Source organism: Leptosomus discolor, chromosome 22, assembly GCF_034619465.1.
Source record: "Leptosomus discolor isolate bLepDis1 chromosome 22, bLepDis1.hap2, whole genome shotgun sequence".
Classification (NCBI taxonomy): domain Eukaryota; kingdom Metazoa; phylum Chordata; class Aves; order Leptosomiformes; family Leptosomidae; genus Leptosomus; species Leptosomus discolor.
In genome coordinates, this window is record NC_141412.1 from 268,441 (window position 1) to 293,995 (window position 25,555).

Sequence of the window (25,555 nt, forward strand, 5' to 3'; positions counted from 1 at the left end):
CTCCCGCCCCGCTCCCCGCCGCCGCTCACCTCCGTCCCGCGGCTCCGGCAGCCCCGGACCGGGCTCCGCCGCCGCTCTCTGCCGGCGGCCGCCGCCCCGTCCCGCCCCCGCGGGGCGGGGAACGGCGCTGGCCCGGCCCCTCTCCTCTCCCGCAGGATCCCAGGACCCCGGCCCGGCTCCTCTGACAATACTCTTTATTGGATTAAAGACTCGGCGATCTCCGCGTACACTGGAATGTGCTCTATGCCCTAGGCCAGGATCGTACAGGGTTACAAAAAGGGGGGGGGGGGGGGGGGGGGAATCTCGGCGCGGTTTAAATATTACCCTCAACGATTGTAAGAAGAAAAGAAAAAAAAAAAAGCTCCTCGGATGCTTGAACTAACCTCGACTCCATTTTAAAATCAAACGGACAATCAACTCCCGCCCACGACCGAGTTCACGGGGCAGCCCCCTACTTTGCCAGGGAAGGGGGCTTGCTCTCCCGCCCTGGCAGGACAGGGATGAGGGCGATTTGCTCTCGGGTGCTGCTGACAGAGGAGGAGAGACCACAAACTTCTTTGGCAGGGGACTGCGACACGCTCACTCTCGCGGGGAGCAGAGAGCTTTTGGGCATCGGCTTTCCATCCGCGCACGCGGGCCCCTCAGCAGCTCCCCCGCAGCTGAGGAGGAGACGGGGTTTGAGGGGAGCACCGGTCTGCGAGACAAGGCGAGTAACACTATAGTCGGTAGGAACAGCTCTGGGACAAGGCTGGGGCTCTGCTTGCACGCCGACCAGCTCCCCTGCTCTCTGGAAACCAGGGCTCCCTTCTCCTCCGTCCGCAAGCACCGAGAAGGGACACTAGGTTAGGGACAGGTCACCCTCCGGAGACAACAAAATGGCCTTGGGAACGACTCGCAGCTGGTCCTCACCTCATTAAACTGCCTCCAAAGCCCGGCCCAGGAGCAGCTGCAGCAGACAGCAAGGCCCTGTGCGGGACAGGCCCTGCTGGACGCTCTCCTCCGGCAGCAGGAGCCGGAGCCTGTGCTACCTCGGAGCCCGCCCTGAGCCAGAGAAGCACGCCCTGGCGCAGGGCTGCGGCAGAGAGACAGCAGCGACCGCGTGGGGCAAAAGGGCTGAAGCCCCACACCCCTCTTCCCCACGCCACGGCCCGGCCGCCAGCCCCCCCCACCCTGGGAACCGAGGCTGTCTTGCTCCGCTTGCACCAGGCAGCGGGGCCCCCGCGCACGTCATCTCGATGCCTGCTTTCACCGCCGAGACGGGAGTTGAAGGCCGAGGAGAAATTAAAACGGCAGCGCCGACAGCGGAGCACCGTGCGACGCTTGAGGAAGGAAGAGAACGATGCCTGGTAGGCTCCGGGACCGAGCTCCGGTCGTCTTCAGGGGAGAAGGGGACGTGTCGAAGCCAGGTTCTCTGCAGAGGTCTTGCTTTTCTGCCGGCCGGGAAAAATCTGCCAAAGAAATTTGTAGCCTTTCCCCCTGTGAGCATGTCAATTCTCTGCCAAAAATGTCTGTGACCCAGGAACGCTGCAGAGGGCAGACAGAGCCACGCGTCCTAGCAGAGAAGGGGCTGTGGCATTCCCAACATTCAGAATAAACTTCGGCCTTTTTTTTTTTTTTCTTTAATTTAAAAATTTCTTCCTTTGCGCTTCCCCACGGCTGGCGTTACAGGATTTCGTACTTGTCCACCAGGAAGGTGGTTTCAGTAGAAAACCTTACAGGGCTGTTCCCGTCTACCTGGGTCACTTTGGTAACCTGCGGAGGCAACAGGCAGAGTTAGCAACGTACGCGTGCTCAGGACCTCGATAACTGAAAATACAGGCTAGGTGTCATCATGATCCTCTCAAAAACTGAATTTGGTGTCAGTAAAAGCCATAAAGGTGTTCCATTGCTATTGCACAACCCTTCCCGTGTACCCGTCTTAATGCTGTCAGAATAACTGTGCAGTTAAAGGAGGATATTTTTATTAATTTGTGACATGGTGGTGCTGAATGTCCTAGGAGCTGTGCGCACTGCTCTGAACCTCAGATTTACTTTACAGTGAATATTTAAAAACAAACAAACAAACAAAAGTATAAAACACTATGTTTACTTTTGTCCTTAAATTCCTGAGCGTTTTACATTTAAATTAACCGCCGCTGCGCACCGCGCTCTGACGCCGGGACAGCCACGAGGGCGGAATCGGCCCAGCGCCTTCGAACCACAAGCCAGCCCCCCAGGGAAGGTCTTTGTTCCCGGGCAACCTGAGAACGGGGGAAAGACCTTTCTGGGGTACCCGCGTCTGGGCTGAAAGCGGCCGGGGAGGAGCTGGGCAGCAGCCGCTGCCCACAGCGCAGCGGGGACAGCCGGCCGGCCCTGCTGCGCCGAGCAGCGTTTTGGCTGGGAAGGCCGACGGGCCCTCTAACCGCGTCCGAGGGGAACTAACGATTCCCAGGAGGCCCGAAGGCACCACCGGAAGCGCAGGCGAGCCCTGGGAGGCGGCAGCTGCCGGCGCGGCCCGCCGGCACTGCTGGACCCGCCGGCACAGAGGCAACTTAACGCTGACAGCCGGGCCTTCGCCGAGCGGGGCAGCAGGGCCCATGGGCCGCGGCGTGGCCGTTTCTAGCCAGCGGATGGCTGAGGCAGCTCGAGAGAGGCAAGAGCGACGTCCCGCCCGCAGGGCGCCAGCGGCGAGCATACCTGTATGTTGCAATAGTTCTTTTTGGAGACGAAGGAGACTTGCACCGGGAAGAAGTCATTTGGCTGCCCTGCTATGCTGAACTCCAGGCTGCCGCTCTTGGTTTTGGCATCTATCACTGGCAGGCACCACTCGAGGAGGTTTCTCCGGCTGTCGTGGCGATACTCGCCATCGATCTCCCCGATCACGGGGGCGCCGACACCGGACCTAGAGCAGGCGACGAGAGGCGACAATAGCCTACGCGCACAGAGCTAGGGAAACGCTTGTCAGAGGCCCATCCCCCAAACCAGGGAGGGGAAGGAACCGACGGCGCCCAAGGCGGCACCCGCTGGCGCTGCCCAGCCAAGGAGCGTCACTTACGGCAAGGGAATGGTGATGATCACGTCGTTCAGCTCTAGGCTCTCCTCTTGCAACTCGTATTCAATGTTCACGTCACAACTGTTCCCGCTCTCTGACGGCCAGCAGTTAACTGAGGGCACAGAAACCCTACGCTGGACCACGCCGCCTTTCCGCGCCCAACGGGCTCTCGAAAGGTGACGTGCTCCAAAACGCGCGGCAAAGAAACTCGGGCTTGAAGAACAGCTTTTTGTTTTCCTCCGGAGCGTGACAGAGAACGGCTGCTGCCGCACGGCAGCCCCCCGGATGAGCGGCAGCCTCTTCCGCCCGCGCCCCCCGGACGCACGCTCGCACTCACTGGTCAACGGAATGAAGGACTCCTCCGCCGTCTGCAACCTCCACTTCAGCACGCCCACGTCGCTGTTGATGGGGAATGACTTCTCCGGGTTCTTCAAACCGATCTGCGATTCTGCGGTGAAGAGCTTCTTGTCCACGTTCGGGTGGGTCTGGAAGGGGAACGCGGGCGCGGGCCGTAACTCCCGGCCTAAGGAGAAGCGCGTGCGGGCAGCGCGGGCCCGAGGCAGGCAAGCCTACGCACCCCAGAGTACTCTCCGTGACAGAAGACGCACCCCTTTTGCTGCTGGCTCGGAAGCCCAGCCGGAGCACACCTGCTTATGGACCCAGGATTCCTTCCCGGGAACGCTGACCTGTCAGGGAGGACCCACGCCACCGCCCCTTCCCCAAGCCACTGTGCCAGAGACTCCAGCAACGCGTGTCCTGGGCTGTAACCGAGCGTACAACCGTAACAGCCCTCCAGAGCTCAGAGACCACCCCGAGGACCCACCATGGACATCTCTCTCTCTTGAAGAGAAGACAACCTCATGCTGCTGGGAAGAACACCCCGAACCCCCCTTCTCCCCTCAGCAGCCTTCGCACATGCAACACGACAGCAGCCAGAGCCCTCGGAAATGGAGCGGCGTCGGCAGCTTTCCAGAAGCAGGGGAGTCCTGCAAGCCAACGCTCGAGCTACTCCAGAAAGACGGGAGCCAGCACTGGGTTGGATCTCGCCCTCCACCTGAAGCAGCGGGCGTGGGAGCGGTGCTGGGAACTCGCTCACGAGACGCCCTGATAAGGAACCTACGGCTGGGCAGGGAGACCGCCCGCCAGCTACGTGTGGACGAGCTCTCGGGGAGGAGGAGGAGGAGGAGGAGGAGGAGGAGGGAGCAAAAGAGCGTGTCAAAGCAGCGCCGTCCCCAGGGATCAGTAAGACCACGCAGAGAGGGGAAAGGGGGAGGACGTCTCTCCTCAGGACCTCTGGAGCTGCTGCTACTGACAGCAGTCAAGGGCTCCCGCGGCCACCTCGGATACTGTCGCAGGGACAGGCCCCAAGCGACCCCAAGAGGAACGGCCCTCCTGGCAGGGGACCGTGGCCGCGCCCGCACGCTACGTTTACTGTAACGCTGCCACGCTGCGGCCAAAGCGCGCGGCTAAGCGGCGCACCGGGCTGCGGGAAAGCGCAGGCGAGCTCGGACGGCACGGCCACACGCGCTGCAGGACAGACGGCTCCGAGGGCAGGAGGGTAAGCGCCCAAGGCCGGGCTTCTCAAGCCAACCTCAACCTTTTGAGCGTGAGCTCGCCCTGTGCCTACGCCGCGCCGCGTCTGCGGCGACTACTCCCCTTGCCAACGCCTTTGCCGAGAGGGCTCGGACGAGAGCAGGGGACAGCAACACGCTGGAGCACCCCCCCGTTTCACCCCGGAGAGCAGCAGGAGCGCGTTCAGCGGCACGGACGCCCGGCAGGCTTTACCTGTAGCTGCACTCCCCTCTTGTCTTCGTTTTCCACGTGCAGGCGGATCCGCGCAAACTTTTCGTCGGAGATGTGCAGCATGATCATGCCGTGCAGCTCCATGTTCTGCAACCCTCCGTCACGGCCGCAAGTCAAGGAGATTTTCTCCTCTATTTTCATGTGCACGCTAGACAGACGGACAGACAAGAAAGCAGCCGTTGAGTCCTGTGCCCGTCAGCCGACGGGCGAGATAGGAGGTCTGCGCCCAGCAAGGACGGGCTACGTGTAATAATGAGGAACGATTTGTGTCTGGGGAACAGGACAAAGGGCAGCTATTTTAAGAGAAAAAGGCACAGGAAAACCCCCAGCCTCAGCCGACCAGTGGCCGTCCATCCCGTTTTAGTTAAGGCGACTCCTAATCGAACGAGCCCTTCGCTTTTCCGCTGCTCTGCTTGCCAAGATCTTGCCCACCAGCTACCGAAATTAACAGGCCAAGTGCGCACGCTGGACTGAGCGGCGGGAAAAGGCCTGCTCTGAGACCCAAAAAAAGGAAGCTGGCTCCCGAAGAGAGCGCTGCGATGAGAGCCCTTCCAAAGCGAAGGCCGTACCCACCTCTCCATATTAACAGGAGGAGTGAGAACCTTGGCTGCTTCCGTAGAGCGCTTGCCGACGGCAGTCATGATATTCTCCCCTTCCGATTTCAGCTTGTCCACAAAGTTGTCCACCTCCTTCCCCTTGGCACCAAGTTTCAAGGCTTTACTGGGACCTGAGGGCCTAAACAAAAGGCAAAGGAATCTCCAAGTCGGCTCGTGGCACCAGACCCCTCCTTCCCCAGCCACCTTCAAGCGCTGCAGCCGCACCACCCCGGCCACACGGCCTTCACCTCCGCAGCCTCCGCAGGGGGAGAACGCGCCTGAAACCGACCATCGGACACGCAGGGCGCCAAGTCACACTTTAGACCTGGGCTCTGTTCCGTGCGTTGCCAGCAGCTGGGACGGCTTTTCCTCGCGCAAAGCGAGAGGCCCAAAGACTCCGGAGAGACTCCGGGACGCCCCCCGCGGCACACAGCACAAACGCTGCTCAAGGGCAGAGCGGGGGGTCTCCAGACCGCGCCCACCACCTTCGGGGCTCGGAGGTCGACGCACGCAGATCGGCAACGCCAAGGGGAGGCTTTAGGGTGGCGCGACGATCTCTGCCCGCGCAGCATCCGAACGGGAGGGCCACAGAACCCGTGCCAGAGCGCCTTTCTTTGGGCAGGCGGCTGGCTCCGAGGAAGGCTCGCTCCCTGCTGCCCACCCACCTGGCAGGCGCTGGCGCCACTTTGGGCTTCTCCGTTTCAACGATGGTCTCCGTGATCATCGCCGCTGTCGTGCCCCCGGACACGGCCGAGCTGCCGAAGCCGCCGAAACCGGGCGCCTTCTTGCCCTGCCTCTCCGCGTCCCTCCTGGCCTGCTGCAGTTCCTTCGCTTTGCGGCGCATCTCAGCTTTTGCTTCGCGTTCCTGAGTCTGAAGCAAAAGACCCCAGGCTGAGAGGGCTTTGCCACCTCGGCCTCACCCCACACAGGAACTTAGCGCCCTTTGCGGGGAGAACGGAAACAAGAGGAGGGCGCTTAGCTTCCAGGAAAGCAATTCTACGATCCCCGTCGGAGCGGAGCAGCGCCGCTGCGCAGGGAGAGCAGCGCTGCCCGGCCATGGTACCTCGCACCAGCCTTGCGGTTACTCCCGCTCACCTCTCGGACTGCTCGGAACACCTTCTCTTCGTGCGAGTCCATCTCGGTGAAGGTCCGGATCTGCGCCAGGTTCACGTTCTCACGGTAGCCCAGGGCCACAATTTCATCAAAGGCAAAAATCAGGTCGAAGCAGTGTTCGGAGATCTCGTTCTCCTCCAGAGCTCGACAGTATTCAGGGATCTAGTCAGGGGAAAACAGTTTAGAGGAGCACCCGCAGCAGACAACACCGTGCAAACATTTTCCTTCTGCCGTCCCCAGCTGCACTAGCCCTCCAGGAGGCCAGCGCTCCACTCAGCTGCTTCCCGTAACCTCACGCTGCTGACGAACAACAAGACAAAGTTTTGCCGTTACCAGCTTTTCCTACACTAACATACTTACACAACCTCTTAGCTTCATCCTAACACTAGCTCGGAGGAACCTAAACACACGGCGAATTCCCCGAGTATCCTCCGCTTGCAGGAGGACAGCTGCACGCACTGGCTGCCTAGAAACGCGCTTAAAAGCGGCGCCGTACTTGTCACGATCACGTACCGCAACGTCACGTTACTTTGAGGAGAAACAGGGGCGTAGGGAGAACGTTCAGTGCCAAATTTACAATGTCATCCCTTTGGCCTCCCCGGCTGAAACGCGACCAGAAGTTTGTCACGTGTAACTCAGAAGCACCACCGAAACCTCCGAGCTCGCTTCCAGGGCGGGAAGAGGCTCTGGCAGATTCGAGCTGCCAGGCGGAGGCAGCCAGCGCCGCAGCACCGGCTCGCCGACGGCGCCGTCTGGGGCTACGCACGCACCGGCTCTGCGTCAAGCGGCAGACCCTTACCACTCTAGAGAAGAGCCGGAGCGTTTCTAGGTCTTCCAGGATGTTGCTGTTCTTGGTGGTGATCAGCACCATGTAGAGCTTCTCCATGGGCTGGTAGACGTACCGCACGCTCTCCGTCTCCACAAAGGTGTGCTGCTTCCCCGTGTTCATCAGCTTGGGGAAAGCCGCCAGCAGCCCCTCGATGCGGGTCCGGGTCATCTCCACAAACTGCCGGGAGACGATGGCCTTCCCCGCCTTCGTGCAGACGGCTGCTGCCAACAGCACCTGCGGAGAAGGCGAGCGCCGCTGAGCGGGGCCTCCCACGCCGCACAGCCTCGGCCGGCCCCGCTCGAAGGAAGGGTCGCCCCCCGCCGCCTTCCACCTCCGCGTGCGCCGCGCGGCCTGGCGGGTCTCCTTGCACGCCATTTTGGGGCTTTTTCTGTGACCAGCGCCAGGAACTGAACGGCGCTAAGCGCGCAGCCACCGCTGCTCCTCTCCCTCTCCCTCTCCCGCCCGCCTTCTCTTCCTGGTTATCCTCAAGGAGAGCCCCGAGTGCTCCCGTGGCGAGTCCGCCCTTCCCTACGCACGCAGAGGTGTTAGACCCCTTCCCCCTCGCGCCCGAACGCTTTAGATGAGGCTCCGAGTTCTTCAGTCTTCTGTCAGGCCGGCCCCACCTTACGCCTAAATACAGGAACGTTGTAACCCACGACATTTCTTCCCCGTGCCCCCCTCACAGCAAAGCCGGGTTAATAAAACACCGGCAGCTCGATTAACCTCGGCCCACGGAGGACTCTCCTGGGCACCTCAGAGATGTTATCGCAACGGCAATAAAACTGCAGGAAGGCGAGTGCCAGCCTACGTTTTCTCATTCTCTCAGACTGCCTGGACTTCCTCCTCGCATTTCTCTCTCTCTCGCAGGTCAGCTTCTTAACTAACTTTGTCGGGACCAGGCCGTTTTTACGCTCAAGGTCTTTTAAGTCCCCAGCCACTGTTTTTAACAGGCAAGCGCCAGAAACTCTCACACAGAGACAGATCTCCAGCCCCACCCCGGCCCCAGGTCGACAGCGCTCAGCCTGTGCACCTCGGTAAGAGTGCCAGGCACCTTCGGACCCGCCCCGGGGCCCTGCAGCTGAACGGCTCCGGGACGAACAGGCCCCGAAGTACTCACGGGCCACGAACAAACCCCCAAGCTCTGCCCGCAAGCGCTCAGAGCACGGTGCCAAGAGAACCGCAGGGCACCAGGGATCCCGGCTGCACGCAGCTCCGCTCTTTAACGGAGCACTGTGCCAGCCTTTGCTGGCCGAGGTCGCCGTCAAGCGACGCTGCGGATGGGCGACGAGGAGCAGGACCAGCTCCAGGAGAGCAAAAGCTCGCAGCGTTACGCTCCGCACCGACACGGGGACAGGCGGCCATCGCCCCCCAGCCCTCCAGGGAAGGGCCCCAACAGCCCGGGCGACCTTTAAAACAAGTGCAATACCGCGTGCCCAAGGCTGCGGCCGCCGGCTCCTCTGCCGAAGCGGCACCGCGGCTCTACAAGCGGAGCTCCGCCGAAAAGCGCGTCCCGAGCGCCGCCCGCCCCGACCCCGGCTCCCCGGGCGACGGAAGAACCCGCCACAGCGCCCTGCTCTGCCCCCGCAGGCCACGGGGCTCCGACGCCGGCCTGCGCCGGGGCCTGGGCGAGCGCCGGGCCTACGCGCCGGGGCGGGAAGGGGCCGGGCCGGCCCCCCGCCGCTGCCCCAGGCCCCGCTCCACTCCGCCCCGCTGCGGCGGGCGGCAGGCCGCGGGCGAGCCCTTACCATGGCGGCGGCGGCAGCGCTGGGCTCCGCGCTCGCTGCCTCCGCGTTCCGCGTCCCCTCGGGCAGCCCCACAAGATGGCGGCGCCGAGCCACGTCCCCAGCCGGAAGCGCTCTTACGCACGGCGCGCGGGGAGGGGCGGGGCGGTGGCCCGCCCCGCCCGCCCGCCCGCCCGCCCGGGGGCGCCGCGGAGGCCGGGCCGCTCTAGCCGGGCAAAGGCGAGCGAGGCGGGCGGGTCGCCATGGCGACGGCGGGGCGGCGGCGCGCCGGCATGGCGGAGCGGCGGGCGCTGGAAGCGAGCGGGGCGGGCCGGGCCGGCGCCTCCTCCTCAGCGCGCCCGCCCTCCCCGACCCGCCTGGTCGAGAACCAGCCGTACGACGAGAGCCTGGAGCTGCCGGAGGCCGAGGAGGCGGGCGGCGCGGCGGGGAGGCCGGCCGGGGCCCGCTCGCCGCGGGCGGGGGGCGCGGGCCGCCCCCGGGGCCCCCGGCGGATGGGGCTGCCCGCGGCGGGCGGCGGCGATCGCAGCAGCGAGGAGGAGGGCAGCGGCGGCAAGGTAGGCGCGGCGGCGGCGGCGGCGGGGGGGGGACGGTCCGGTGGGGCGGCCGCCCGGTGAGGCCCGGTCCCTCTCGCCTAGGAGGAGGCGGCGGCCCGCTCGGCCCCCCCCGCCGCCCTCAGCGAGGAGGAGGACGACGACGACGACGACGAGGACGACTCAGAGGAGGATTCCTCCGAGAGCGACTCGGAGGACGACTCGGAGGAGCACGGGGCCGCGCTGGACGGGTAAGGGGCGCTACCGGCCGGAGGAGTCAGGCCCGGTGCCGTCGGGGCCCTTTCGGCCCCGCCGGGGACCCGAGGTGTGAGCCCGCCTCCCGTCCTGGCTGCAGCCCTGCCGGCAGCGCCTGCCCCAGAAAGAGCAGGAACATCCCACGCGCGTCCTCTGCTCCTGCTGATCCTCCTCCGGTTGCACCGTTCTCCATCCATCGCTGCCTCCCCAGTCGCTGTCCTCACGCCCGCCTTTGCGCAGAGCACTTGTCCGCTTTTGACGTCCCCCGCACAAGGCTTTCTGGCCACAAGCCCCTGTCCATCGCTCAGTTGCTCTTTTTGGGCCTGGAGGCAGAAGGCAGAACACGGCCCCGTAGTGTTTTTCCTGTGCAAGAAGCCTTTTTCAGAGAGGACTGGCCACCTGCTGTTTCAGCTCCCTTCATGAGTGTCTTGGGTCCCAGTTCCCGCCGGTACAGAACTGGCCCCACGTCCATCTGTGCCCGTGTTTCTCTTCCTTTCTCTAGAGACCTCAACCTAGCCGATTACGACTACCTGCCGGTGTCTTCTGAGATCAAAGAACTCTTTGAATACATCAAGAGGTGAGTGGCAGGGGCTGTAGCCCGCTCTCGGCCCTCCTTTGAGTCAATTCTTCCTCCGAGCTTTGCAGGACCGTTCGTCATCGCCTGCGCTGTGGTGGGGGTTCGTTCCAGGTACACGCCCAAGGTTGTAGAGATTGAGCCCAAGCTGCAGCCTTTCATTCCCGACTTCATTCCTGCCGTTGGAGACATTGACGCGTTCCTAAAGGTACAGTGGCTTTGGGGGCCTCTGCGCGTCCTGCCGCAAGTGGCAGCGGGGCGAGAGGGGCGGCCGGTCCGTCCCTGCAGCCGTGCCCTGCGCTGGCGGCGAGAACGTTCTAGAGAGACCTGGGCAGCCACGCTCAGTGGCTCCGTCACTTCTCAAACAGCAGATACGTAATTTGGGGCGAGGGCTGGGTTTTCCCTCGTCCGGGACCTTGTGCTTTCGGGGTGGTGCTGTACTAGCACCCAGTGTTCACAAGAGCACGCCTGCCCCTTCCTTCCAGGGGCCGAGGTTTAGCCCGCGGGGAGGCTGGGTACGAAGCAGTCCCGAATGCCCCCGCCCGGGACTCCCACAGGAAAGAGGGTCGCTGTTGCTCCGCAGGTTCCCCGTCCCGACGGGAAGCCCGATAACCTCGGCCTGCTGGTCCTGGACGAGCCCTCGACCAAGCAGTCGGATCCCACCGTGCTGTCCCTTTGGCTGACGGAGAACTCCAAGCAGCACAACGTCTCGGTGAGCCGGGGCGAGGGAGGGTGCACTGGCCGTAGCAAAAGCGTCGCGTTTCGCTTTGGTCTCTGCGAGGACAGCATTGCAGCACAGCTGACAGCTTGGCTTCAGACACGGGACTAACCTTCCCCTTCAACCGTGGCTTTAAACTGAGCCTTGCGCCAGGCAGGGCTCCGTACAGCCGTGGGATCCGTTTCCTTCGGGTGGAGCTTTGCTCCCTTTTGGTGGTCCGTAGCAGGCTTTGCTCAGCGGTCTGTTTGCCACCTGCTCCTCGGTCTGCCGAAACCCATTGGTGTAAGCGCAGCTAGGAAGGGTTAAGCGGGAGCGAGCACAGGGCTGGCGAGAACGGCCCCAGACCCCGCGAAACGCTTCCAGGTTTGTGTTTGTGCGTTCAGCAGCAGATCAAGGTGAAGAGCTTGGAGAATGCGGAGAAGAACCCCAAAGCCATTGACGGCTGGATCGAAAGCATCAGCGAGCTTCACCGCTGCAAACCGCCTGCCACGGTCCATTACAGCAGGTGAGCCGTGACGGCCGCTCGCCCCGCGCCCGCGGGAGGCCGGCAGCGACGCCGCCGAGTGAAACCACCCAAACCTCCCTGAGACGGAGAAGAGGGGCTGGTGCTCAGGGTAGTCCCGCCGTGCCCGTGTGCAGGACGCTCTGTTTCCCTCTCTGCACCTCTCTCTCTCCCCCCCCCCCCCCCCCCCCGTCATATGGGTTACCTTCACAGCACACGGAACTTGCGGCTCAGCAAGCTCAGGCTTGTTCTGGTGAACGGAAACGCCCGCGTTGCCCCTCAGCAGACACACGTCTCGCTCTCAGCTAACCAGGACGGGGCCTGTCCCCCGTGCAGCCCTCTGCTAGCAGGGAGCTGTTGCAACCCTCACGTCTATGGTCTTTTCTTCCCCGGCAGGCCCATGCCCGACGTCGAGACCCTGATGCAGGAATGGTCACCGGAATTTGAGGAGCTCTTGGGAAAGGTGCGTTACCTGAGCGGGAAGGGGTTGGCTCAGCGCGCGGCGTTAGAAACGTCTTCGCTCAGCGCCGGGTCCCTGCTCCGTTTTGAGCTCTCTGCCCGCAGCCCGGCCCGGGCGGGTTTGTTCCTCGCGGGCTGTTTCTCCCTCGCCCCGGGGAGCAGCCTGATGCCGGAACTCGCGGCTGCCGCCCAGGTGGCCTCTGTGCTCGGCCCGAGGTCGGCGCCGGCTCTCGGGCTCTGGGAGCAGAGCTGTCATCCCCGTCTGTTCCAGGTGGGCCTCCCGACCGCGGAGATGAGCTGCGACCTGGCTGAATACATCGACATGATCTGTGGTGAGCGGGGGAGGCTGTGCTGAGCACACAAGCGTGCTGCTGGCCTGGGGCTCCCTCCTGTAGAGCAAGAGGCCTCTGGGTGCAGGCTCAGCCCCGACCCCTCAAATCGTGCTCGGCTGCCGCCAGCAGGAAGCGGGTGCCCGCGGTCCTTGATGAGTGAAGGCCTGGGCACGGGTGGGCAGCGGGAGGCTCAGCCTTGACCTGCAGCACCCCGTGCAGGGCGGCGCAGCCCGGCCGCTCTCATGCGCTCCTGCTCTCGTTCGTAGCCGTCCTGGACATCCCCGTGTACAAGAGCCGGGTGCAGCCGCTGCACGTCCTCTTCTCCCTCTACTCGGAGTTCAAGAACTCACAGGTACGCGCCGCCGGGCAGGCCCCGCTCGCCCAGCTGGGAGCGTCACAGAGCTGCTCTCCTGGCGTTTGGCTTTGGGGCGCTGCGGGGTGTGCAAAGGGCTGGTTGGCCAGGGCGAAGGGCCCCAAAGAACGTTTTCTAGGCGGCTGCTGCTTTCCCTCGTGCCTCAGCATCACACGGGGAGCCTCGTGCGCGGCAGGGCTGGCGTGTGGCGCCGTTTCACAGTCCGGCATAAGCCCAGAGTGGTTTTCCCACCGACGCCAGGGCGACTTGCGCAGGGCAGAGGTGGCCCTTCCAGCGGCAGGCACGTGCCCTGATGAACGAGCGTCAGACCTTCGCCCTGACGCGTTCTGTCCCCTGCAGCATTTCAAGCCCCTGGCTGACGGGAAGAAGGGCAGGACCCCGCCGTCCAACCCCCCTTCACAAGCAGCAGATGCAGAGGCGTTAAGCCTCACTTGAAGCTTCGCGTCGAACCCTCGCCTCACCGGATCAGGGTCTGCTGCTGGACATCGAGATCCCTCCAAAGGAGCCTGCGAAGCAGCACGTGGCACCTCGGGAGCCTCCCTGGTTTTCTAGATGCTGCTGCGCTGCTCCGCGTTCGTAGAGCAGGACTCTGCTCATCACAGAAGCTGCCCGATCGCTCCAGTTTTGACTCGCTCTCGAGGAGTCGAGCGTTAAACCAGCTCTTCCCCACGAGAGGGTCCCTGTGCCGCAGGCACTGCAGAGCAGAGGCTCCTCGAGTTTGCACGCTATGGGTGCTAGAGCGAGTGGGAATAAATTCCGTGCTCAGATCTGCCCAGTGTGCTCCGAGGTCTGATCTGGGGATCTCAAGTCACCTCACCCCTGCCCCCTGTAATTGAGCCCGTTTTCTGTTCTTAAGCCCCTTGGCTGCTGCCAGGGAGCAGTAACGGGTGCGGCACCACAGAGACGCTCGAGTTTTTGTTTTATTGCTGTTGGGACGACTCTCCCCAGCCCCTGCCACGCTGCCTGCCCCGCCCCCCCCCCCCCCGTCTGCCGCCGCTCTGGCAGGGTGGGGAGGGTCACGCAGCACGCAGGCCACGAACCTGCTAAAGCAAGGCTGGTACTTGGCCTCGCCCCGGGAGGACTCGCAGTGCCAGAGCCTGGATATAAACGGCTCTGATGCGTTTTGATTAGTCTGTTCATAAGGGGCTACATAAAAACATGCCTCAGCTAACAGGGCGGCTGGCGAGACCTGCAGTGCGTAGCTTAATGCATAGCCGGGGGCCGGTCAGCGCCCGCTGCCCACTGCGGCCTCCCCGGCACCCTTGGCTGGTACGTACCTAGTGCCGGGCAGCCTTGGCCCACGGGCATCGCGCCGCGTCTCACAGCCAGATCTCGTCGCTGCTCCCGCTAGGCACTTTGTAGATGCGCCCGGAGGTCGGGAGCTGGACAAAACCTGCAGGGCAAAGGCGGCTCGTTGCCGTGGCCTTTTGGGGCAGCCGCGGGGGCCGGCGATCCTGCAGCATGGCTTTTGGGGCTGCTCGCCCGCCTGCGCCCACTCACCGAGCTTGCTGAGGACCAGGGAGTTCTCCAGCCCCGGCAGGGTGCTCTCCTCTTCCCTGGCACCGGCTCCCGCGTCCTCGGGGGCAGCTGCAGGGAAGGAAGGGGGCAAGAGGCAGGACACCTAGCCCTCACCCCGGCAGGAGCTGTGGCCCCACGCGCCCCGCCAGCACCTCGGGGTCTCACCTCCGGCCTCCTGTGTGAGGTCGCCGAGGCGCAGGTCGGGTGGCAGGGACTGGGTCTGGCGGGGCAGGCGTGCGCCCTGGGGCTGCGGGTGCTCGGAGCCGCTGCAACGGGAGGACCGGCCAGGTGGGCTGCTCCGTCCCGCTTGCCCCTTGCCTGGCACCGGCTTGGGCCGGTGGCACGCCAGGCAGGCGGCGCAGGAGCCGAGGCTGAGCAGGGCGCTCAGGGCCAGGGCTGCTCCGATGGCGACGCCCAGGAGGGGCAGCTCCACGCGGGCGTCCAGCAGACCTGCATGGGCAGTGCGGCCCCCTCAGCGCCCCTCCGCAGGGCCCCTGCTCCACAGCAGCCCCCCCCAACACCTACCTGGGGGCAGGAGGGAGGCGTTGGTGACGCCCACGCTGTTGGCAGCGCTGACGGAGAAGTTGCCGGCCACGCTGTCGAGGTGGACACAGAGCGAGTGGTTGGCCAGCCCCGGGTAGCGTGTGGTGCCCAGGAGGAGGATCTCGGAGGCGTTGGCCATCGCGTGCCCGTCCGGGTCCACCCAGGTGATGCTGGCGGGCGGGTTGGCTTGCACCAGCACAAAGAGCACCAGGAGGAGCCCCGCGCCCTCGACCTCCTGGTAGCGGGCGTCTGCCCGCAGGATCTCTGGCTTATCTGGGCCGTGAAAAAACACAGGCCGTGAGATGGGCAAGAGGGACGGCGGCAGCACAGCCAGGAGCAGGGTTTATCTCGCCAGGAGCACTCGTCAGCCGCGTTGGCACAGGACTGACGAGATACGGCCCCACCGTGGCTGCCATGGGCACAGGTCACGGTCCCGCCCTGGCTGGGCAGCAGCCCCACGCGCCCTCCCCACACCTCCGGCCAGAGCAGGGCCGGCGCCGCAGACCTTACACTGCACGTCGAGGAGGACGGAGGCGTTGTAGGTCTCGCCGGAGGCCGGGTCCGTCAGGGAGCAGTTGAGCTCGCGGTCAGTGCGCCGGGCAGTGAGGGTGAGGGTGCTGGCAGCACCCGCGGCCGAGCAGTTCACCTCCTGCTTCCGGCCGTCGAGGTACCACACCAGGGTGGCGCCGGGGGCTGGCCGGGGGGCCCGGCAGGTGAAGGCACGGCTCTCCTCCTCCCGCAGCACGCACACCGCCAGCGGCTGCCCATCGATGGTGGGTCCCGGCTCCCCCAGCCCTGCCAGAGAGCCCGCGTCCCGTCAGAGCCACGGCTGGATCCCGCTGCCGGAGCCGTGTGCCAGACCCCACCACGGCCTCACCTGCCGAGCAGAGCGCCGGGAGGCTGAGCAGCAGCAGCAGGCAGGCAAGGGCAGCCCCCGGCCGGCCCCCGGGACCCCCCATGGCACGCTGACCACACTCAGCGCTAGGAGAGAGGCAGCTGGAGCAGGGACACGGGACCGTCCCTGCACCGGGCCCCCCGGTGTTCTGGCACGCAGCAAGGCTGGAGAACGCGGCTGGGCTGCACCTTACCTGGAGCATGGCCGCAGCAGCATCCAGCCCGGCCCGCAGTGCAGCTCTGCGCCTGGGCCCCGGCACGGCGAGCCGTGCATGCGGCACAGGGGCGGTCCCCAGCGCGGCTGCGAGCATCCCTCCCGCCGGGCCCCGCAGCCGCCTTCCCCGAGCAGGGCCGGTGCTGCATGCAGCCGCTGCGGCAGTGAGGTTGGTCCTGCCGGCAGCCTGGGTGGTCCTGAGCAGGGCCCCGGCGCAAGCGAGAGCAGCCCGAGACCACCCAGCCAGGACGGGGGACGAACATCCCCATGGCCCCCATCTCCCCTCTTCAACGGGGAAGGCTCAGCACCATGCTCAGCCCCGCCTCGCACCCATGGGCCGCCCATCGTGGAATCACGCCAAAACCACCCGCAACACCGCCGCCGGTGCCAGGGTCGCAGGGAGGTTTATTGGGGGCGGAGCAGAGCCGAGACAAAGCGAGGCGCTGCGGGACCTTCAGTCCCCCAGCCGCCCAGCCAGGAGGATGAGGAACAGGATCCCTGGCAGCAGAGATGGATCTTCTCCAGCAGCCAGGAGGGGCCCGTCTGGGCCATGCCAGGAGCATGACTCCGCCTGGCCCGCCTCACTCGCTCCCAGCGCCGCCGGGGTTGCGCAGCCGCCCCAGCATCTCGCAGAGCATCTGGTTGCAGAGCGCGGAGTAGGGGTTCAGCAGCACCAGCTGCCGCCGGGCGAAGGCACTGCCCAGCCGCGCCGCTCGCTCGAAGTCCCGCCGGGCCTCCTCCTCGCGCGCCTGCAGCCGGCGGATCAGGCCGCGCTGCACGAAGCTCTGGCAGGCGGCACGGCCGCAGCCCCGGCTCAGGCGGATGGCCGCCTCCAGGTCCTGCAGGGCTCCTGGCCGGGGGCAGAGAGGCGTCAGGGTGGGCCGTGGCTACGGGGGGCTGCCCGCTCGCCACCCAGCCGCGCCGGCGCTGCTCACCTGCCACGTCGCCCCGCAGCCGCAGGGCCTGGGCCCGGTTGTTGTAGCCCGAGGCGCGCTCGGGCAGCAGGCGGATGGCCTCGCTGAACCTCTCCAGGGCCGTGCTCACATCTCCGGACTCAGCCGCAGAAACCCCCTGCAGCTCCAGGTCCCGGACCTGCTCCAGCAGCTCCGGCGCAAAGGCTGCATCTGCGGGGGGGGGGGGGGGGGCGACGGGGAGCCCTTGGCCAGGGAAGCAGCCGGCCCCAGGACATCCCCGGGGCAGCGCCCGCCCCTCACCCCTCGTCCTGGCCTCGGGCAGGGGCTGCTCCCAGCCCGCAGAGCCTCCTTCCCGTGCCCGGCCGCCCCCGCCGCCACCGGCAGCGTCACCTCACCTTCCTCCTGGGTGTCCTCCTCCTCCTCGTCGTCCAGCCCGGGGATGTCCCCAAAAGGGGTGCTGGGGTTAAAGATGGTCTGCAGGACGGCCCTGTCGTTCACCGTGGCCATGGTGCCCTCTGCGCCGTGGCCAGGCTGCGGGTTAATGTTCACACCCAGGGCATCGCTCCACCCGGCCCCGTCCTATCCCGGCCCGGGGCGCGAGGCCCCGCCGCCCGCCTGGCTCCTGGCGCCGGGGGCTGCGCTGGAAGACCTGCGGCCGCCCACGGCCAAGTGCCTCCCCGCCGAAACGCCACCGGGGCCTGCAGCGGGGGGCGGGGGGGGAAGGGGCCCCGCAGAGCCCTCGGCCGTCCCAGGCCAGGGGCTCCCGTTGTCCCCCCTCAGGAGCTCCCAGGAGGAGAAGTCGGGGCGCTGGGAGGCAGCTGCGGGACCCTCAAGAAGAAAGCGAGAGCAGCCCTCTGCAGCAATAAACTTGACATGTTTATTAATTAAACTATCACTTAAATAAAAAAAAGTGCATAGAAAATAAACATGTTTAAAAACTCCTTTGTTTTTTTTTTTTGTTTTTTTACAACTATGTACACTTTTTTATTTTTACATTCAGTCTTTTGCAGAGCTTTCAGCGTTTTTTTAAACTATTAAAGTATTTCCTTCTTCCCTGTGACAGGGAGTTAACACTGATGTACTTTAGACACGTTTCCTCTTTTTTTTTTTTTTTTTTAAAAAACAAAACAAAACAAAACAAAACCCAAACGACCAGAAGCTCGGAAGAACACAAGAAAAAAAAAAAAAAGGAGAGATCTGTTATACATGATAAGTTGTCAAGAAATGCATTGCTAGAACATAACCTTGCCTTTGCAGAGCTTTTTTTTTTTTTTTTTCTTTTTTTTTTTTCTTTTTGAAACAATTACTCACCTACCTGTTATTTACTAAAGAGACTGTTAAGCTCAATAAAAGAAACACCACAAGTAATAGTTCTCGGTTGAAAGACGAAGCTACTGTACCTCGTTAAAAAGAGACCAGGAAAGCACAGAGCACATTTTTTTTCCCTATATGCAGGTGGTACCCCAACATCCATAACCAAAACGAGAGGAAGGAAAGGAGAAGCCAAGTGGTACGAGTACTGACTGGTAACACGGAGGGCCGGGAAGGGCCGAGCCGCCCGCTCCCGGCTGCCGGCAGCCCTCGCCCGGCGGGGACGGCGCGGCGCGGCCTTCCCGGCCGGCGTTAGCAACTGTAACACAATCCTTATCTATAGTGTTAAGAGAATCAAAAGCCATGGACCGATACTGAACTAGGCTTCGTTACACGGTGCATCACTATATTAGCTCCTATATATATCGTATTTATAGTTACAAAAGAAACCTGCGAGTGCCGGGAGTGGACCAGTAGCATGGGTGTGAACGGCACGATTCTGCACAAGGACCGTCTCGCTGAAGAACCTGGTATTGCTTTGAAAGGAAAGAAAACCAGAAAGAAAAGATACCCAGCCCTTTGCAATGACCCGCTTTTCCTTAAAAAAAAAAAACCCACCACGTCGGTTTGCACGAAGGAAAACAAACGCCCTAAGGTTCCGTTTTCGTTTGTTTTTTTTTTTTAGTATTTTCAGGCGCCGCGATCCGTGTCAGTCCTTATAAAATATACATTCATGCACGGGGAGGCCGCGCCGCGCTCGCCGCCGGCCGGGGGCAGGCGGCGGGCGAGCCCGGGGGCTGGCTGCCCTCGCCCCGAAGGGCCCGGGCCGGCCGCAGCGCAGCTCCCCGGGGGGTACGGGCGGCGTCACTGGCCACGGCGGCTCCCGCGGCGGGTATAGCAGCAAAGCGGACGGCCAGCCGGACCCGCGCTCGGCTCTCAGGGGGCCCCGCGGCACGCCGCTGCCCCGGCCCTGCTCCCGACGCGGGGCGGCTTCAGGCAGCGCTTCGGGCACGTCTCCCACTCCTCCTCCGCCCTCGAGAGGGAACGCAGCGGAGCCGAGCCACCCGGAGAAACTCGCCGGGGCGAGGGCTGTCCCCCAGCACTGCCGCCAGAAACCGGAGAGGAGAAGGGCCGAGGGCGGCCGTGCCCGGGGCCGCGGGGCTGAGAGCCCCCCGGGCGGACGCTCCTTGGCCTCCTCAAGGTATGTGCGTTCCCAAACTGTCAGTGCATCAAATCGTCTCAGTAACAAATGCAGCGTCAATTTGACTTCGCTTTCAACGGTTATCGCCAAATCATCGTCACACAGTGCAATAACGGAAGGAAACGGGCCGTTCCCCGCCCTCTGAGCGCCCCAGCTCGCTCTCGGGTCCGAGGGAGAGGACTCGGGGTGCCGCACGGCGAGCGCCGGGGAGGCGGCAGGCGCCCCCATCCCTTTCCTGACCAACCGCCGGCACCGCTCCCGGGCAGCCCTCCCGCGACCGCCGGCTCCCGCTCCAGCCGCAGGGGCAGCCTGGAAAAGCCAGGGCGCCTCCTGCGCTCCCTTCTCTGCCGCCAGCTCCTCTGCCTTCGAGGGAGAGACTGCGGGGCGAGGCGCGTGCCCCGGAGCAGCCCCCCGGCACGGGAGGCACCGAGGGTCGGGTCCCTCAGCGTTCCCCATTTTTCCTTTTTAAGCGCACAGGGGATGCTGGCGGGGGCGGGGGGCGCGCGAGGCGGATCTCGCCTCCCGCCCGGGGGCACCCACCGTCCTTCAGACAGAGTCAAACTCCTCCTAAGCCGGCCAACTCTCCCTCCCGCTCCCATCCTGACGGGTAAATAATCGAGTTTAAGGTCCAGCCAAACCTCCTGGAAACACTTACTGAAGTCAAAAAGGCAGAACCAGAGTAAAACACAAAAATAAAGCGTACCCCCACCCCCCCCCTCTCTGGAGAAAGGACCAGACTGTGTCCAGCCAGGTATTTCCTATAACCGACCTACGAAAATAAAAAAATCATTAAAAAGAGATTCTCTTAAATTAGGACAATACCACTGTTTAAAAAGCCTCGTCATAAGTGCTTTCCCCTATGAAGTGCTTCTCATAGAAAAATATACAAAATATATTTACATTTATAAAACCTTAAATACTAAACTGTAAACAGAACAGAGTAAAACCCAACGTCGTCACTTGCCAGGCTCGGGGCTTTCTGCTTCCTTCTGTGCTCTCGCTCGGGAGGCGCGGAGCGGACCCCGACGGGGGAGGGTTTACGCGGCTCCGACCAGGCCGACGGTGCCTTTTGAGGCGCTGAAAACGAGCTCGGTCCCTCGGCCCCGGCCAGCCCGGCCGCGCCGGTCACCTTCGGGACGGCGCGAGGCCGGGCAGCGTCTGGCCTTGCCTTGGCAGGAACGGAGGCTCCGCTCCGGTGCCTCTTCCCGTGCCGCTTGGGGAAGACGACGCGACTACGCCTGGCAGACGGGCCGTGACGGGCGCCTGCCCACAGGATCGCTCCTCCGTGCCCCCCCCCCCCGGATGGCCCTCGGACGCTGCAGCGAGGCCGAGCGGAGCGGGAGCCTCCACGCCAGTCCTGCCTCGCTCCCGCTCTGCGCAGCCAGCGCCGGGGCTGGCCCTCGCTCCCCACCTCTCCCCTAGAGACGACCGTGCCCCGGACCAGCTTCGTGGTGACAGAGGGACCGCCGGCTGGAAGCACCTCCTGCCCGCCGGGTAGAAGGGGAAGGCAGCTGCTGGGGACAGGATCGCTCCCCTCCCGCAGAGCCCGAGCGGGAGGGCACTGACGAGAGGAACCCTCGCTCTCCAACATTCACCGTGCCGTCGCAAGCCGCCCCCGCCCGCCCCCTTCCAGAGACCCCCCGGGAACGGCCCGGCGCTCGGGCAGGGGTTTCGGCGCGAAGCCCAGCCCAGCTCTCCTCAGTCCAGCCGTGGGCCGCTCCGTTCCGGCCTTCCTAGACGGAAGAGGCCGAGCCAGACCCACACCCCGCGTGGCCCCCCGCGCCGCACGCCGGCCAAGCTCACACGTAGTGTTTCGCAGGCGCCTCGCACAAGGAACCACGGGGACGCGCGCACGGTCCTGGGGGCAGCCGGCTGCGCGGGGTGCAGCCCCTCTCCGCGGGGCAAAGCTCCCTCCAACACACCGCGCTACCGAACCGCCGCCGAGGCGGAGGAGGAGAACTCTGCTTTCGGCACGCGGAGCCAAGAGACGGAGCGGGGCAGAGGGACGGGGCCCGCGATCGCTCCCCCACGCTCGGGCCTGGGCCGGCCGCCCCTCCCCTCTCCCGCTCGGGAGCAGCCCCACGCTGAGAAACACACACCGGGGGAAATGAGAATTAGCAAAAACATAATCACGCCGAGGATCTTCTCCGGTCGCCCGCGCCTTTCGCCGGGGTAAGTGTGCGCATGCGAGACATGACGATGTGGACTCTGACAGAGAAGCGCAGCCGCCAGTCCGGCCCCTGAGCCCAGCCGGTCTTCAGCCCTGCCTCCGGCCTCCCCGTCCCCTCCGGACGGCCGGGGAGGGGTTCTCTCGTGGCTTTGGTCGGCCCCGGGCCCCGCAGGGCTCAGCTCGCGGCTGACGGAAGCTCTAGTTTAAAAACTTCCTGCACTTCTTGGCGCCGCAGTTGCAGGGCAGCTTGTTGCTGGCGTCTTCAATGGGGAACTTGTAGTCGTACGTGAGCTCTTCCCCCCGGTAGATCTTGCGCATGGCGAAGATGACGATGTGTTTCTGGCCGTCGATGTTGATGACCCGGGAGTAGCAGTTGGGCTCGCAGGAGTGATTGATGAAGCGGGCCGCGTTCCCGTGCATGGTGGCATCCACCACTTCGGAGTCGTCAATGCGGAACATGTAGCAACCGATCCCCTACGCACGGAGGACAGAGAGAGGGTCAGCTCAGGGAAGCGACGGCAGAGCCGCCCTAGCAGACAGCCTAGCTCACGGCGGCAGCCTCACGTCAAGCCCTCACGAGCGTCTGTGACCTCTCCTCGCCCGTCGGGGCAAGCTCGGCCCGGAGCCGCTCCGTCCCCGCACCCTCTGATCTGCCAACGCCACGGCCGGGCCGAGGTGCCTCCCAGCCCGCAGAGGCGGCGCCCCTCCGGAGCTCCAGCAGGAACGAAGCACCCCGAGAAGCCCGCGGTCCCAATTCACCGTGCTCCAAACAAACGCAGCCTTCGCGTAAGCCTGTCCTACCTTCACAGCCACTTTCTACTTCTCCCAAACTCTTTAAGAACCTCTGCGAAAGCCCACAACTCACCTTACTGTCGTAGTATTTCTCTCGTTTGTCAGTGAGGATGGAGCGAATGACATTGCCTGAATATTCGATCACCATCTCACCTGCATCGATGTTCCTTTTGCAGAACAGACCCCGGCCGTGGATGGGAGACCTGGAAAGGCAACAAGGTAAGCGGCCGTTCCCAAGGATGAAGCGCAGGCGCACGAGGCTGCCAACACTGCGGGACACAGGTTATCACCCGTTACGAGAATCGCCGACCGCCGTTTCACACTCTTCCACGAGCAGCGCCACCAAGAACAAGCCCAGGTCCCTCCTGCCCCACCCCCCCGCCCCCCGCCCACCCGCCAGCACGTGCCTCAGCTGCCACCCAGGCAGGCCAGCGAGGGAGAAGCCGCTTGTGCTGAGGATCACTTTTCAGATGCAGAACTCGTGTGGGGAGGAGGAGGGGGCAAAACCCCCAAACCTGCTTTTCCCCCTCGCTTTGGGAGCCCGACTTCATTGCAGTTTCCCGTTTTCGCCTTCCGCCGTCCCACAGGCAGCGTGACCAGAGCAAAACCGTACCTGTAGACGCCGACTGCCTCCTTGGAGGTCTTCTTCAGGTGTCGGAAGCGCATGGGCATTGGCAGGTCCATACTAGTCGCCCTCCTAGAACAAAGAGGCGCTGCTAAGCCACGACCTTTAGTCGAGAGTCTAGGCCACGCCGTACGCGGGACACTTTCCAAGATACAGTACTTTAGACACCGCGACGCTGCAGCCCGCTGAGAACACGATCAAAGCTGATTCGGCGTTTTCACACACGCGTACAAGATTATTTCCTCCCTTTTCTGCCCAAACTCTCCTCAGGTTGTTCCACACGAGCAAGGAAAAGAAATGACCCAAGGAGGAGCGTTCTGGTCCGGTCACCCTCAGCTGCCAGCCCTCTTGCCATTACAGCAGACTCCTCCGCACTTCCTAGGGCCCGGCAGCTTTCGGGTTTCAGTCGCCACCTCAGAAGGCACCACGCGCCACCGAGCCCGGTCAGCTCGCTCTGACGCCACAGCATTATTCGCTCTCCCCCTTGAACCTTCAAACCCTGCTGCCTACCGGGCTGACTTCAGCTGCACTTCCTCCTCCTCCTCGTCGTTTGGGTTGTATTCCGGTGGCTGCCGGTGTTTAGAAGCCAAGAAATTAAACATATCAAAGGCAGATTTCCTGCAACATGAAGAGACCAAAGGGAAGCTCGTTTTACTGACCGAAAACGAGCACGTGGCCGCCGCAAGAGTCCGACACGTTCTCTGCTTTACGCCTTCTGCAGCCTGGCCTCTCTCCAGGCCTTCGGCACACCAGGGGAACACGCAACGCTTTCGGAGAACCGCGGACAAAAGCGCCGGCCGGGAAAGCTTTGCTGAACAACGCCAACGGTCAGCGCAGCGGCACAGGAGAGAACGTGCCGGCTCAGGAGATGCACCGTCACCGACTGGCACGCCCAAGTGGCTAACGCCTCTTTCTAACCGAGAGCTTCGGTGCTGCAGGGGTTTGGGGCTGCCACGGGGTCGGCTACCGGAGCGGACGGGCCGCTACCCTTTAAGGACGACAACGCTCACACTTGCCTCAGGTGGACTTCGGCCCTGGCGGAGCCGTGGGGGTTCAGAGGAGGTTCGTTGGCCTCCTCCGGCTTGTGAAATCTGAACTTGTAGTTGTGGCAGTGCTTTGCTCCATACAGCTGCTCGATCAGGAACACAACAGTATCGTGGATAATCCCCAGCATCCTCAAACCATTCACACCTGGAAGAAGCAGCAGAGCCCAACAAAAACCCCAAGTGACGATGCAGCCTCGGAGCAGGAGGACACAGCCGCCTTGCTACACACACAGCTCGTGTGCCGGCCTGCGACCGCCACAGAAGCACGGCCTTAGCCAGGTCATTCCCTCCCGTCTTCAATCCTTTCCACAATCCTCCGTAAAGCACCTCAGCGGCTGCACCGCAGCTCTCAGGGCTCTGAACCCCAGGAGCCTGGCAGCCAGATCCGTTCGCTCCCACCACAGGCTCAAAAGCACGGAAGTGAGTTTGGCCGTTACCTGCGAAGGAGAGCTGCTTCAGGCGGGCGTTGGAACGGGCTTCTTGGACCTTGTCGGTCAGCGACTTCCAGGCATCTGCGGGCGCACACACAGGGATGAGGCAGTGAGCGAACACCCGAGCGCGGGGCCCCGAGGGCAGCCGAAACGGGCGCCGCGCCGCGCCCCCTCTTGGCCACACCACCTCGGGTTTCCAGTGCAATGGCACACCAGCGGCGCGCTGCTGCGCGCCAACGAGACGCTCGCGTCTGAAGAGGCCAATTGGAGAAGGCGAAGTCTGCACCCTTTCAGGGGCCGTCAATTAAGACCCTCGGCTCCAATTGCTTCCGTCCTCTCCAAAACTGACTTTGGCACAAAGGGCAGTAAGCTCCTTCCGCCGCTGGTCTGGAGGAGCAGTCTAGACACCAGGCTGCCTGACCCACACTGCCCGTTTCTCGACAAAACATGGCTCAACACCATCGGCCGACTGATAGAACAGAACGGGACAACAATATATATGCCACTGGATACACTCTACCGGGATGGGGGGGGTGTGGGAACAACCCCCACCAACAGAATCCAGACGGTGTTAGGAACTAGGATTGTTCCAGGGCTGCAAACCTAGAGATTTGGGGGGTTTTAAATCTATTAAAAAAAAGCAAGCAAGAGATCCTCAGAAGCCACCGTTTCGCTTCTGGCAAGGAAAGCGAAGCGCAGCCCAAGCAAAGCACGCAGTTCTCACCTTCAATGCTTTCTGCGCAGATCTGAAAACCATCATCGCTAGAGATCTCAAAGACCAAACCTTTCTTTGGTTTCTTCTCACCAAGACACTCTTTCCTCTTCTGCTCTTGCTGAAGCCAAAACATAAGGGGGGAGCTGAAGGTGCTCTCCTCCTCCTCGAGAGCTTTTGAGCCTGAAAAGACAGAAGCCAGCACCAAGATGGAAATGGGGCAGAACCGGCTCTTTTCCACTGGCTGTCCCACAACTGAAAACTACTTTACTAAGTTGCTTTCTGAGCAGTACACCCACCCAAGAAAAAAAAAAAAAAAAAAAAAAA

At 63.4% G+C, this 25,555-nt stretch overlaps 5 protein-coding genes across 5 annotated transcripts in view; 1 reads left to right on the forward strand and 4 right to left on the reverse strand.

The window, feature by feature from the left end:
• Positions 1–1,176: 1,176 nt before the first annotated feature.
• On the reverse strand, positions 1,177–9,149 carry ARCN1 (archain 1 coat protein complex I subunit delta). The gene is made up of 10 exons (XM_086476759.1): positions 9,118–9,149; positions 7,343–7,606; positions 6,526–6,705; positions 6,096–6,301; positions 5,408–5,569; positions 4,817–4,982; positions 3,369–3,516; positions 3,035–3,143; positions 2,677–2,881; positions 1,177–1,752 (listed from the first exon to the last, which is right to left on the reverse strand). The coding sequence occupies exons 1-10, from the start codon at positions 9,118–9,120 to the stop codon at positions 1,663–1,665; spliced, it is 1,533 nt and encodes a 510-aa protein (XP_086332885.1). The 5' UTR covers positions 9,121–9,149; the 3' UTR covers positions 1,177–1,662.
• A 207-nt stretch (positions 9,150–9,356) lies between these two features.
• On the forward strand, positions 9,357–13,594 carry IFT46 (intraflagellar transport 46). Its single transcript, XM_086476762.1, has 10 exons — positions 9,357–9,668; positions 9,750–9,895; positions 10,402–10,476; positions 10,588–10,681; positions 11,057–11,185; positions 11,575–11,696; positions 12,090–12,156; positions 12,424–12,484; positions 12,751–12,836; positions 13,197–13,594. Exons 1-10 carry the CDS (start codon positions 9,357–9,359, stop codon positions 13,290–13,292), a joined length of 1,188 nt encoding a protein of 395 aa, XP_086332888.1. The 3' UTR covers positions 13,293–13,594.
• A 582-nt stretch (positions 13,595–14,176) lies between these two features.
• TMEM25 (transmembrane protein 25) lies at positions 14,177–15,877 on the reverse strand. Its single transcript, XM_086476938.1, is given in 7 exon segments — positions 14,177–14,250; positions 14,358–14,444; positions 14,541–14,825; positions 14,901–15,269; positions 15,272–15,407; positions 15,409–15,713; positions 15,796–15,877. Coding segments are annotated over 7 exon segments (1,338 nt in total).
• A 730-nt stretch (positions 15,878–16,607) lies between these two features.
• Positions 16,608–17,447, reverse strand: TTC36 (tetratricopeptide repeat domain 36). Its single transcript, XM_086476952.1, has 3 exons — positions 17,336–17,447; positions 16,962–17,150; positions 16,608–16,876 (listed from the first exon to the last, which is right to left on the reverse strand). The coding sequence occupies exons 1-3, from the start codon at positions 17,445–17,447 to the stop codon at positions 16,608–16,610; spliced, it is 570 nt and encodes a 189-aa protein (XP_086333078.1).
• Positions 17,448–21,560: 4,113 nt separating this feature from the next.
• The window catches only part of KMT2A (lysine methyltransferase 2A), a 44,616-nt gene continuing 40,621 nt past the window's right edge, over positions 21,561–25,555 (reverse strand). The window contains exons 30-36 of the mRNA XM_086476957.1: positions 25,241–25,411; positions 24,523–24,597; positions 24,056–24,230; positions 23,550–23,657; positions 23,028–23,111; positions 22,488–22,617; positions 21,561–22,096 (exon numbers count right to left, since the gene is read on the reverse strand). Coding sequence (XP_086333083.1) covers positions 21,821–22,096; positions 22,488–22,617; positions 23,028–23,111; positions 23,550–23,657; positions 24,056–24,230; positions 24,523–24,597; positions 25,241–25,411 — 1,019 coding nt within the window. The 3' untranslated portion in view covers positions 21,561–21,820. The remainder of the gene's footprint in view (positions 22,097–22,487; positions 22,618–23,027; positions 23,112–23,549; positions 23,658–24,055; positions 24,231–24,522; positions 24,598–25,240; positions 25,412–25,555) is intronic.

Bases quoted from the DNA above. Each gene is read 5' to 3' on its own strand.
- TTC36 (XM_086476952.1), bottom strand. From the start codon at position 17,447: ATGGCCACGGTGAACGACAGGGCCGTCCTGCAGACCATCTTTAACCCC. The intron at 17,151-17,335 runs GTGAGGTGACGC...CCCCCCCCGCAG, and splicing joins GGAGGACACCCAGGAGGAAG to ATGCAGCCTTTGCGCCGGAG. The intron at 16,877-16,961 runs GTGAGCAGCGCC...GCCCCCGGCCAG, and splicing joins GCTGCGGGGCGACGTGGCAG to GAGCCCTGCAGGACCTGGAG.
- ARCN1 (XM_086476759.1), bottom strand. The intron at 5,570-6,095 runs GTGGGTGGGCAG...CCTTTTGTTTAG, and splicing joins GTGGCGCCAGCGCCTGCCAG to GCCCTCAGGTCCCAGTAAAG. The intron at 1,753-2,676 runs GTATGCTCGCCG...TTGCCTCCGCAG, and splicing joins AGAACTATTGCAACATACAG to GTTACCAAAGTGACCCAGGT.
- IFT46 (XM_086476762.1), top strand. From the start codon at position 9,357: ATGGCGACGGCGGGGCGGCGGCGCGCCGGCATGGCGGAGCGGCGGGCG. The intron at 10,682-11,056 runs GTACAGTGGCTT...GTTGCTCCGCAG, and splicing joins ACATTGACGCGTTCCTAAAG to GTTCCCCGTCCCGACGGGAA. The intron at 12,485-12,750 runs GTGAGCGGGGGA...TCTCGTTCGTAG, and splicing joins ATACATCGACATGATCTGTG to CCGTCCTGGACATCCCCGTG.